Source organism: Otolemur garnettii, unplaced genomic scaffold, assembly GCF_000181295.1.
Source record: "Otolemur garnettii isolate 467f Iridium unplaced genomic scaffold, OtoGar3 scaffold00115, whole genome shotgun sequence".
In the NCBI taxonomy this organism is placed as follows: Eukaryota; Metazoa; Chordata; class Mammalia; order Primates; family Galagidae; genus Otolemur; species Otolemur garnettii.
Window position 1 is genome coordinate 4,893,329 of NW_003852510.1, and position 13,273 is coordinate 4,906,601.

The 13,273-nt window shown below is 35.1% G+C and overlaps 1 protein-coding gene across 3 annotated transcripts in view; it reads right to left on the reverse strand.

Annotated features, from left to right (window-relative positions):
• FUT8 (fucosyltransferase 8) overlaps positions 1-13,273 on the reverse strand; it is a 287,292-nt gene that overhangs the window by 163,912 nt on the left and 110,107 nt on the right. For 2 of the 3 annotated variants that reach the window (XM_023517616.1, XM_023517617.1), the window contains one exon: positions 1,054-1,474. In XM_023517616.1, coding sequence (XP_023373384.1) covers positions 1,054-1,256 — 203 coding nt within the window. In that variant the 5' untranslated portion in view covers positions 1,257-1,474. Of the gene's footprint in view, positions 1-1,053; positions 1,475-4,853; positions 4,879-13,273 lie in introns of those variants that run through there. The other variant, XM_023517618.1, reaches the window with a different exon arrangement.

Here is a 13,273-nt window from a genome sequence, read left to right on the forward strand (position 1 = left end):
CATAGGACATAAAAAGACACAAAGTACTATTATAGTGAAGAAAAAAATTATAGAACTAGACAAAAGGAAATATTTGAGTTTTAAGGCAAGAGTAGGGGGCAGTGCAGTGGTGGTGGGAAATGGCAGAACCATACCATAGGCTATCCCTTCAAGAGTAAATAACACGGCCAACTATTTTCTTCCCTCACAGAACTTTCCTTAGTTTCCATAACATAGTCCTCTCCTGTTATTCTTCCCACAATTGGATGTTTCTACTTCCACTACTCAATTTATTTGTTTTTCAAAAAGAAGTGAACTTTCATCTCTTTATCTCTATACCATTTCCCTTAGAGTCAATTGCCAGATCTAGAGTAATGACTCACAAGTCATCAATTTAAGCCTCAACCTCTATGTTCAGAGACAGGAAGAACTAATTATCTGATCATTTGCAAATATAAAGTAAAGGAATTAGAAGATACTAGGTAACTTTCAAACTTGATCACTTTGAAAAAAATATGTAGTACTATGTTTACTTGCTCTCTGAAAAGAGGGGATTTAGTTTGTCAAACAGTTGATACCTTCTAACAGATATGTCACATTTATAGACTAGAAGTAGCAATGATAGTAATTTTCCACAGGCCATATCCATTTATTTTACTTAATGATGAATTTCTGTTTCTTTGTTGTAATAAGTTATAGTTAGACTTATTCAGTCTCCCAATTATTGCCTTTGTTATAATTTATATGGTAAAATTTATGACATACACTAATTTAAATCATACAAAGTTCAGATTTATCAAAAGTGTCAAAATGAAGAAGATAATTGTGAGTAAAAAGTAAGTACATAAATTAAATGGCATAGTTTTTTTATATTTAAATTCATATGTAACAATAGAATGCCGCCACTACGGAGAAATTCTCTATATTTAATATACAGATAAAAAATACCCTAGGATATTTAAACTTCTGCAAAGAAAGCAGTTTACAGAAATTTTTCAATAGCTGAATGAAGCCCTACACCAAAAAATGAAGTACAATATTTCATCATTCTCCCTTCAGTATCTTAGAACCTACCGGAGAGATTCAGCCATTCGCCTCAAGTCTTCATTCTGCTGTTTTAAGCGTTCAAGCTTTGCCAAAATCTTGGACAGTTCTCGGCTAGAGTGATCAGGGTGGTCATTATCTCGTACCAAGTGACCACCTATATAAAATAGCAAAGTCCCCCAGGCAAAAAGAATGAGCATAATCCAACGCCAGGAACCAGTCCATGGCCGCATTTTCAGATTTTCAACTCACTCCCCTGGATTCCTGAAGCTCAAAGAAATGAAAACATTGTAACGCTGTTTCTAGTTAGTGCCCAGGTGAACAGACTTCTGTTGGTGAACACATGAAGCTTCAAATTATTCTGATAGTACTGTGGCAAATCTTTCAAAGAGATCCTTCTGGTGACATGAGTAGGAAGCTTTACTGTCCTGTGCTTCATGGACTCTACATGCTGTGGAAAAGAGTAAGAAATGTATTTAAGTTATTTAAGACATGTAAAATTGCATATACTGACATTTATGAAGTTAAAGGAACCAGCTTGGTGTTGACTGGCCAACAGGCTAAAAGATAACCTAACTGCTTAATAACAAATAAAAACTTGTCTGCATACTAAATTAACCACATACATTAGTGCTCTACCAGAAAACAGATTGATTAGCTCTAAACCTAAAAGTTCCCTAACCACAATCATCACTTCTCCTCTTTTTTTTTTTTTTTTTTGAGACAGAGCCTCAAGCTGTCGCCATGCGTAGAGTGCCGTGGCATCTCAGCTCACAGCAACCTCCAACTCCTGGGCTCAAGTTATTCTCTTCCTTCAGCCTATCAAGTAGCTGGGACTACAGGCTCCTGCCACAGTCCCCGGCCATTTTTTGGTTGTAGCTGTCATTGTTGTTTGGCAGTCCCGGGCTGGATTTGAACCTACCAGCTCTGATCTATGTGGCTGGCACCTTAGCTGCTTGAGCCACAGGCGCCAAACCCACTTCTCCTTTTTATGTCTATGCAATAGCTCTTACAGGGATATTACAAGGCTGTATCTTTGAATAATCAATAAAAATAAAAATGTACAACTACATTTTTTGAAATAATATGCTCATTATCTCAAGCAGAAACATGTTCTCTGAGTATATTCATTCCTACAAATTCTTGACTCCATTCTCCTCCTCATTGATCAGCTACGTTATATCACTTAACTCTACAAGTGGCAGGCAAATTGTCAGTTTAAGGATAAGTTCTAAAATTGGCATGCAGTATTAGCTAAGCAAAGGTTATCACAGCCATTAACCAAAGGGCAACCACTCCAACCATCATAAGCAAAGGTTTGAATGGGTCAGGCCACATTATTCCTTCCTCAAATTTATTAAAAATATCAACAATTGTAACAGAATTCTAGTATCTAGTTAGTGTGCATCATAAACTACAAATGCACATACCTTTCTAGTCTTGGTTATGGGTTTCATTTGTCATTTCTCCAACTATCAAGCTTAGAATTCAGGCCAGTGCCATGGCTCACACCGGTAATCCTAGCACTCTTGAGAGGCCAAGGTGAGTGGATAACCTGAGCTCAGGTTATCAGCCTGAGCAAAAGTGAGAACTCATCTCTGTCAAAAACAGAAAAATTAACCAGGTATGCTGGCAGGTTCCTCTAGTCCCAGCTACTAGGGACACTGAGGCCAGATGATTGTGTGAGCCCAAGAGTTTGAGGTTGCTGTGAGCTATGAAGCCATAGAACTCTATCCAGGGCAATAGAGTGAGACTCTGTGTCAAAAAAAAAAAAAAGAGAGCTTAGAATTCCCTCAGGAACAAACTATTTTCTCCCCACAGAGAGAATCTGTAGGTAAAAAATATAATTCAAAACACAGAATCAAAAGAATTTTACTCACTGAGAATTGTTTGAAAATCAAATAAAAAAATAAAAACCAAATGAAAAGTTTATGTCTATTGTTTTAGTAACTATTCTTAAATCTATCAGGAACACTAATTTTGTTGACTCCATATTTATCCCGTCCCTTTTCAAAATTATTTCTCAAATTTCTGCTCTTCTAATCTCAGGTCCCCCACCTATTCCCAAAAACATAAGAATCATTAAGGTCTACTTAATGTTTCAGGTAAAAGATTTAATCATGTGAGCTCTATGTTACACTTCATAAAAACAATAAAGACATTTAGGGTTTCCTGCTTTAAAAAAACAAATAAAAAAAATTAACCCATTCTGATAGCCTGAAAGAAATGGATTCAATTTAATAAGTCAATAAAAATTTAAGTATTAACATTTAAATTAATAATGTTTTTGTGACAACATATGCAATACTATAAAACACTATTATACCATATGCTGAACCTTTAACATAACCTACTCAATTCCAAACTATTAAGATATAAATTATCTTTCAGTATTTGCAGAGGATTGAGTTCCAGGGCAATTCTCCTGCCCTCGCCCCATGCTACAGATATCAAACCCACAAATGTTCAAGTCCTTTATATAAAATGGTATATTTGCATATAACCTATGCACATCCTTCTGACTTTAAATTATCTCTAGATTACTTACAATACTTAATACGATGCCAATGCCCTGTAAACAGTTGTTACATTCTTGTTTTTTACATTTATATTATTTGTTATTGTTTTCTCCCTAATACTTTTGATCCACAGTGGGTTGAATACATGGATGCAGAAGACACAGATATAGAGGACCAACTGTACATAAGATATCGAAATGTTTTTAATTTCTCTTCATAACTAAAGTAACTTAGACAAACAACCAAAGCAGAGACAGCTTTCTAAAAAAGAATAAGTAAATAACAAAAAAAATTAAAAATGTGCTATAACACTTTGCTTAGAATTGCAATAAAAATTACAATATTAAAGCCAACAAAATTAAAACTCAAATAGTAACAAAAGTTTACAGATACATAAACAGATTTTTATAACCACTATCAAAAATATCCAACACATTAAATTATTACATTATACAGCAAGATTGATTATTACACATGGAAAAAAAAGAAATTATCATGGGCACATAGGAGCAACATAGTCATTTTCTTAACATTTGACCTCTGTTTTTGAAAAGAATGTTTCCCATAATTTTATGGTTCATAGCCAGTATTTAAAAATGGGATTTAAGAAAACTAAGCCAGGTTGAAAAATAAGTCGTTTTTAATGTAATTTTCCTTACTTTAATTGAACAGATACATAATTTTGTCCCTACTTAGAAACCATAATGAATGCTTGTTTACTCATTATGTCTAGGATTTAAATCACACCTGCTGTTGCCAGGAGCGGTGGCTCATGCCTATAATACTACTACTCTGGGAGGCTGAGGCCAGCAGATCATTTGATCTCATAGTTCAAGACTAGCCTGAGTGAAAGCGAGATTCTGTCTCTAAAAAGAGCTGGGTATTGTGGCAGGCACTTATACTCCTAGCTACTTGGGAGGCTGAGGCAAGAGAACCACTTGACACCATGGTACTCTACCAAGCACAACAAAGTGAAACTCTTGTCTCGAAAAAAAAATTGATAAACTAATTAAATAAATAAATAACCATGCCCTCTAAAATATAAACCCCATAATTTTTATTCATTTTGTTCACTGATATATCCCAGGCACACAGGACAGTACTTGGTACTAGGTAGACACTAATGAATATCTTTGAATAAATAAATGAGGCCTGAGTACGGTGGCTCATGCCTATAATCCTAGCACTTTGGAAAGCTGAAGCTAGGAGGGAGGATTGCTTGAAGCTAGAAGTTGGAGACTAGACTGAGCAACAGTGAGATCCTACCTCTACAAATAATGTAAAAAAATATTCAGATATGACGGCATGCACCTTTAGTTCCAGGTACTCAGGAGACTGAGGCAGGAGGATCACGTGAGCCCAGGAGTTTGAGGTTGTAGTGAGTTATGATGATGCCACTGCACTCTAATAATCCAGGCAACGCTGCAAGATCCTATCTCAAAAATACAGAAATAAATAATGAGTAAATATTATGTATGTTATTATGTAAGTAAATGAATGTTACTTAACATACATTAGTATAATGTGTCGTAGAGTCCAAGCACATCACTTGGACTCTAAAGACAGAAAATTTGAATGGAGAAGTAAGATAGTGCTGTTATAAGAAAATTGGTTTGGTGGCACCTGTAGCTCATTAGTGGGTAGGGCACTGGCCACATACCCCAGAGCTGACAGGTTTGAACCAGGGCCTACTAGAACAACACTGACAACTGCAACAACAACAACAAAAAAAATAGCCAGGTGTTAAGGCAGGTACCTGTAGTCCCAGCTCCTTGGGAGGCTGAGGCAAGAGAATCACTTGAGCCCATGAGTTTGAGGTTGCTGTGAGCTACAACGCTACAGCAGAGAAACAGCTTGAGATGCTGTCTCAAAGAAAAAGAAAAATGGTTTAAAAATAAAGTCATTAATAAGCTTTAGGATTTATTATTGTCAACCTATATCTTACAAGACATTCCTCTATTGATTAATATTAACTGGTCTAAAAGAACATAAGACTCCAAGTCTTTTGGTTTACCCTTAACCATGAAAAGATAATTTCTCTTATTTTCCTTATGTATAATATTCACTACACAAAGACAAAGACGTAACTGAAGAAAGTATGTACAGCCTATGATAGGAAAACCACTCAACTTATTTTTGAGAGTATTAGTGAAAATATTTCAAATTTATTAGTAAAAAATGTCAATATTAATTATAATTAAATATAATTTTATAATTATAATTTATTTATAATTATAAATATAATTATATAATAATTAAATATAATATAATTTCTGGCTAAAATTTAAATAGCAGTGGTTAAGATTTCTTCACAAGAGTGAATTGTTTTCAAATATTGATAAATTTATTGAGTATACTGTTTGAGATTCACACAGTAACCTTCACCTGCATAATATTAAATGCAAATTTATTTAATTAGTGGTAACACTTTAAAAAAAAAAAAAAGACAGTCTCACTATATTAGGAGGTTAGGCTGATATCACTTTTTTAAGGTATTAAGGTATTTAAATGATTTATTTCTTCTGGGGAAAGATGTTATGAAGACTTCTATGGCAAGTGCAACAACAAAAATAAACAAATAGGACTTAATAAACTGAATAACTTCTGTACAGCTAAGGAGACAATAACCAAAGCAAAATAGACAACCTTCAGAATGGGAAAAGATATTTGCAAATTATAAATCACACAAAAGCTTAATAACTAGAATCTATAGAAAACTCAAATTCATCAACAAAAAAAGACCCAACAATCCCATATATCACTGGACAAGAAACATGAACAGAACCTTCTCTAAACAAGACAGATGAATGGCTAACAAATACCTGAAAAAATCCTAATCATCAGAGAAATGCAAATCAAAACCACCCTGAAGGGGCTGGGCGCTGTGGCTCATGCCTATAATCCTAGCATTTGGGAGGCTGAGGCAGGTAGATTGTCTAAGCTCACAAGTCCGAGACTAGCCTGAGCCACAGTGAGACTTCATCTCTAAAAATAGCTGAGCATTGTGGTGGCCGCCTGTAGTCCCAGCTACTGGGGAGGCTTAGGAAGAGAATCGCCTAAGCCCAGGAGTTGGAGGTTGCTGTGAGCTGTGACATCAGAGCACTCTACTGAGGGCAATAAAATGAGACTGTCTGTTTAAAAAAAAAAAAAAGAGAGAGAGAATCACTTGAGCCCAAGAGTTTGATGTTGCTGTGAGCTATGATACCATGGCACTCTACCAAGGGCAACAAAGTAAGACTCTGTCTCAAAAAAAAAAAAAAAAAAAAAAAAAAAAAAGGAAAAAAAAAGTGGTGTGGTGGTTCACATCTATAATCCTAGCACTCTGGGAGGCTAAGGAGCGGGGGGACTGCCTGAGTGCACAGGTTTAAGACCAGCCCGAGCCAGAGTGAGACCTCGTCTCTAGAAATAGCCAGACATTGTGGCAGGCACCTATACTCCCAGCTACTTGGGAGGTTGAGGCAAGAGAATTATTTGAACCAAAGAGTTTGAGGTTGCTGTGAACTATGACACCAGGGCACTCTACCAAGGGTGACAAAGTGAGACTATCTCCAAAAAAGGAAAAAAAAAGAATAACGTTAATTGATACATTAAAAGATTTCATGGTAAATATGGGCAATATACATGAGGTACTTATCTAAGAACAAAGGCTAAAGAAACATTAAACCAAAATCTCAGAGAAACTTCAAAAGAATTATCAGGAGATTAGACAAAGCTGAAAACAAATCAGTGAGCTTGAAGAGAGGTCAAAAGGTATTTTATTCAAAATGAAAGCCAAAAAGACAAAAACGATTGACATAATAAAAAAAATAGGAATTCAAAATCTATGAGACACTATCAAATAATCTAACACATATGTAACTGGAGTTCAAGAAGATGAGAATGTTAGCTAAGAATACTCTAAAGTAAATGAATAACCAACCACAGATCAAAGAGATGCAGAGAACTACTAGCAGGAAAAATTTGAAATATAGACAAACCTGCTGAAAAACAAAGTGAAAATCTAGAGGGTAAATTGAAAAAAAAAAGAACTATTACACACGGAGGAAAAAAAGAATGAGAACATACTTCAATGCCAGTCAAAAAACCAATGGAGTAAGATCTTTAAAACTGAGGAAAAACTGTCAACTTGGAATATTATACCCAATGAGAATAACTTTCAAAAATGGTGGCAAAATCAACTTTCCAGGAAAAAAAAAGGTTAAAAATATATCATGCCAGCAAAACTGCACTACAAAAAATGTTAAATAAAACATTTTAAGAAGGAAGAACAGGATGGCAGGTAGAAATTAGAATCTATACAAAGAAATACCAGCAGTAGAAATGGTACATCTTCCCTTAACCACATTAAAAGACAAACAACTGTTTGACTTGAAATTGCAACAGTGTACCACTGGACTTATAATACATATAGATACAAAACCTATAACAACACAAAAAGATGAGAGGAAGAAATGAAAGTGCACAAAAGGAAAATTATTACTATACATAAACTGTTGTATTATTTGAAGGTGGGCTGATAACTTAGTTATATATCATAATAAGCCTAACAGGTATGTAGTCTTCAAGAGACATTAACCTCATCTAACTATATAAATTAGAATTAAAATAAAAATGTATTTCCTCAGTCACCTTAGCTATATTTCAATTGCTCAATAGCAACCTGCGTCTAGTGATCCCTTTATGATTGGTGCAGATACAGAGCATTTCCAATATCAGAGAAATGAGCCTGCTAAATTAAAAAAAAAAAAAAAGAGCATTTCCCTTAGAGCAACAAGTAATTTTTTAAAAATAAAACAAATAGGCATAGCAAAAAAAGTCAATAGTAGAAATAAAATGAGATAAAAAGACACTATTGCACTCTAGCCTGGGTGACAGAGGGAGATCCTATCTTAAGTGGGAAAAAAAAATGAAAGCACAATTCACAATAGAAAACAGAGTGATGAACATAGTATATCTGATATAGATAGAGTGCTACGGGATTTCTCAGAAAGTAGTGAGTTCAACATCTTACGAAAATAAGGAGAAGCCATAGCTGCAGTATAGAAGGGAGCACAGAAAAATTGGCAATAAGCTATGGCCCTCTGGCCATACGGTCACCTTTAAAGTATTCTCTGCTGTGCCACCAGTAAGTAGTTGACCTAAATGAGATACTTCACCTCAATGCAGTCATTCATCTTATGTAAGTTATATTTATTTTTAAAATATGCAGCATGGTTCTTATCACTTACAATGAAAAGCAACTAGAAGAAATCTATAACAGAAATTGAATAAAAAGTGTAACACCCAATTGTATTTCCTTTTTTTTCTTTTGCTATCATTTTATTGTTTAATTTAAGCATGGAACTGAACATTGTCAACTACACAAAATGTTATAATACTATCATTTGAAAATGAAAATATATGTATATTGTCAGGATAAAACCTTGTAAATTTACTGCTGTGATCTTCAAAATCATTATGAGTTATAGACTGTTTAAAACTATAAGGGCTGGGTGCAATGGCTCATGCCTATAATCCTACCACTCTGGGAGGCCGAGGCAGGTAGACTGCTTGAGCTCAGAAGTTCCAGACCAGCCTGAGCAAGAGCAAGACTGTATCTCTAAAAGTAGCCAGGGGTTGTGGCAGGTACCTGTATTCCCAGCTCTCAGGAGGCTAAGGCAAGAAAGAGTCTGACGTTGCTGTGAGCTATTATGCCATGGCACTCTACCAAGGGTGACAAAGTGAGACTCTGTCTCAAAAAACAAAATAAAACAAACAAACAAACAAAAAAACTATATACTAACAGATAATAATTATGTCAAGATTTAACTGCAGAGCTGAAACTAAGATACTTTCAAAAGTTCCATACTAACAATTTAGCCCCTTTCTAGCCACACTAAAAACATCTTCACATGTAGAATCAAGCTTGTAAGGAAACTCACAATGATTATGATGGTAAACTGCATTGTTGTCATTATGACCATTACGTTAATCCTAACACCCTGAAAATACAAAAGCAGGCTATGCCTTGTGGTCTTTTTTCTAATTTAACATTCTTTTAAAAAACTTTTACATAGGGTACCTGTGGCTCAGTGGGTAGGGTGCCGGCTCCATATACGGAGGGTGGCAGGTTCAAACCCAGCCCCGGCCAAACTGCAATAAAAAATAGCCAGGCTTTGTGGCGGGTGCCTGTAGTCTCAGCTACTCAGGAGGCTGAGGCAAGAGAACCACCCAAACCCAAGAGCTGGAGGTTATGTGAGCTGTAATGTCACAGCACTCTACTGAGGGCGACAAAATGAGACTCTGTTTCTAAAAAAAGAAAGAAAAGAAAATGCCATACTATACTCAAAAGTGGCTGTACCATTCTAAATTGTCAGCAGCAATGAATGAAAGCTCCTGGTATTCCACAATATCCAACAACATTTGGTGCTGTCAATTTTTTAAAAGGTAAATTTAACAGTTGTGTGGTAATAACAAAACAGAGCTTAATAACAAATGGCATGAACATCTGAGCATCCTTTCATATATTTATTTGTCATCCATATATTTTCTTTGGTAGATTATTTATTGAGATCTTTTACCCCCTTTTTAATTAGACTGTTTTCTTATTGTTGGGATTTAATAGCTTTTTATGCATTCTGGATACAAGTCTTAAATCTAATATGTTCTCCCAATCTGTGGTTTGTCTTTGTATTTTTTTAATACTGTCTTACACATGGCCAATTTTTAAAATTTTTTTGAAAGAATATAATTTATTGGACCTGGTGAAGTGGCTCATACCTGTAATCCTAGCACTATGGGAGGTTGAGGCAAGTAGATTGCCTGAGTTCATAGGTGACCAGCCTGAGCAAAGAGTAAGAAAGACCCTGTCTCTAAAAATAGCTAGGTGCTGTGGCAGGCGCCTGTAGCCCCAACTATTCGAGGGACTGAGGCAAGAGAATCTCTTGAGCCCAAGAGTTTGAGGTTGCTATGAGCTGTGTCGATGCTCATTCTACTGAGGGCAACAAAGTGAGACTGTTCTCTTAAAAGAAAAGAAAAAGAAAAAAAGAATGTAATTTACTGATTTTTTTTCTTTTATAGATTGTGGTTTTAGTATTACATTTATAAATTCAGTGCTGAACAAGATCACATATATTTCTCCTATGTTTTCTTTAAGAAATTTTAGATCTAGGCTTCAAAGTTGATCCATCCAAGAAAAATAAAAGCTTATGTTTTCATAAAAACCAATATCCAAATGCTTATAGCATTTTTATTCTTAATAGACAAAAACTGGAGGGAAAAAAATCAAATTCACCTTCAACGGGTAAACAGATTAACAATCTGTGGTATGCAGACAACAAAGGAATTCTACTGGGCAATAGAAAGAAACAAGCCATTGATTTACTCAAAAGAAAGGATGAATCTTAAATGTATTTTGCTAAGTAAAGGAAGATAACTTTGTGATTCATTTATATGACATTATGGGAAAAGGAAACATTATAGCCTGAAAAATAAATCCATAGTCACCAAGGGCTAAAAGTACAAGGAGAGGCTAATTACACAGAGGTTACAGGGGTAATTTTTACAAAGATAGAACTATTCTAAATCGTACTGAAAGACACATCACTACTATAGTATTCATCCCCAAACCATTAACTATAATTTAATAATAAAGAAAATATCAGACAAAATAAAATTGAGAGACATTCAACAAAATACTTGACCAGTGCTCTCTACAACTATCAATATCATAAAAACATGAACAACTGAGAAATGGTCCAGAATGGAGAAGACTAAAGAGACTTAATAACTAACTGCAATGTGGTATCCCGGATTGGATCTTGGAACAGGGACACTGTAGAAAAATGGGTGAAATCCAAATATAGTCTAAGTTCAGTTAAAAGTATTGCACTACTGTTAACAAATGGTACCATGGCTAGGTAAGATGTTAACATTAGGAGAACATGAGGAAGAAGTATACAGAGATATTCTGTACTCTGTCAAGTCTGAGTATGTACAAATAAAATATTTTCTCACTTTTAATTTCTCTTAAAACTAATACACGAGCAAAGCATTATAAGGTTTATAATGTCTATTATAAACACATGATGCTTCTATGTGTATATTCCATTATACACATAGAAGTAAAACGTATGACAATAACACAAAAGATACTGGGCAGAAAAATGGAAGGATACTATTTTAAAGTCCCTGCAGTATACCTCAAAAGGTATAAAAGTGTTTGAAAGTCTGGTGAAATGAGTAACAGGTTCACAATGAGAACGAAATCTAAGACAGACTAATAACAGAGAAAAAAAATCAATGAAACAAAAAATGAGTTCCTTGGAAAAAAAAATCAATAAAATTCATAATCTTCTAGCTAGTATTCAAGAAGAGAAAAAAGAACATGTAAATTGCTAATATGAGGAATGAAAGATGGAGCATCACTACAGATGCTACAAAAGGATAAGAAAATATCATGGGGCGGCACCTGTGGCTCTGTGAGTAGGGCGCCGGCCCCATATACCAAGGGTGGCGGGTTTGAACCTGGCCCTAGCCAAACTGCAACAAAAAAATAGCCGGGCTTTGTGGTGGGTGCCTGTAGTCCCAGTTACTCAGGAGGCTGAGGCAAGAGAATTGCCTAAACCTAAGAGCTGGAGATTGCTGTGAGCTGTGACATCACAGCACTCTACCAAAGTCAACAAAGTAACACTGTCTCTTAAAAACAAACAAACAAACAAACAAACAAAAAACAAAGAAAGAAAATACCATGAACGGCTGGGCATGGTATACTCCTATAATCCTAGCACTCTGGGAGGCCAAGAAGAGAGGACTGCTTGAGCTCAGGAGTTCCAGACCACCCTAAACTAGAGCAAGAACCCCATCTCTAAAACTAGCCAGGCGTTGTGGTGGGTCCTTGTAGTATCAGCTACCTGGGAGGCTCAGGCAAGAGGATCACTTGAGCCTAAGAGTTTAAGGTTGTTGTGAGCTATGATGTTACAGCGCTCTATCAAGGGCATCAAAATGAGACTCTGTTTCAAAAAAAAAAAAAAAAATTATGAACAGCTATAGGTCAATAAATATGAAGTCACACCTAAAATGGACAAATTTCATTTTTTAGGTTTTTTTTTCCTTTGTGCTTGGCACAAAGGACAAATTTCTTAAAAGAAACCAACTACCAAAGCTCAACCAAGAAGAAACAGATAACCTGAATAGCCTAATCTATTAAAGAAGTCAAAACCTTCCCACAAATAAAACTCCAGGCCCATATGATTTTATGTGTGAATTCTATCAAACATTTATACAAGATCTAATTCCAATTCTACATCAATTTTTCCAAAAAATGGAAAAACAGGAAAAGAAAAAAAAACATTTTGGCAGTTGCCTGCAACATTAAATATATACTTAGCATATAACTTGACAATTCTACTTCTGGGTATTTACAAAGGAAATTAAAACGTGTGCCCATACAAAAACTTGAATATGAACATTCATAGCCCCTCTTACAACAGCCAAAAATTTGAAACAATCCAAGTGTCTACCAACAAATGAAGATAAATTATGACACATTCATGCAATAAAATAATATTCATCAGCAAAAAGTTAACTACTTATATACACAGTATGAATGAATCTCAAAAGCATGCTTGACAAAAGATGCCAGAGATAATAAAGGAATACCCAGTGAATGATTTTATTTGTATGATGTTCTACCACGGAGAAACTAATACATAGGACTGAAATCACCAAGCAAGAAAGTGATTAAAAAAAAA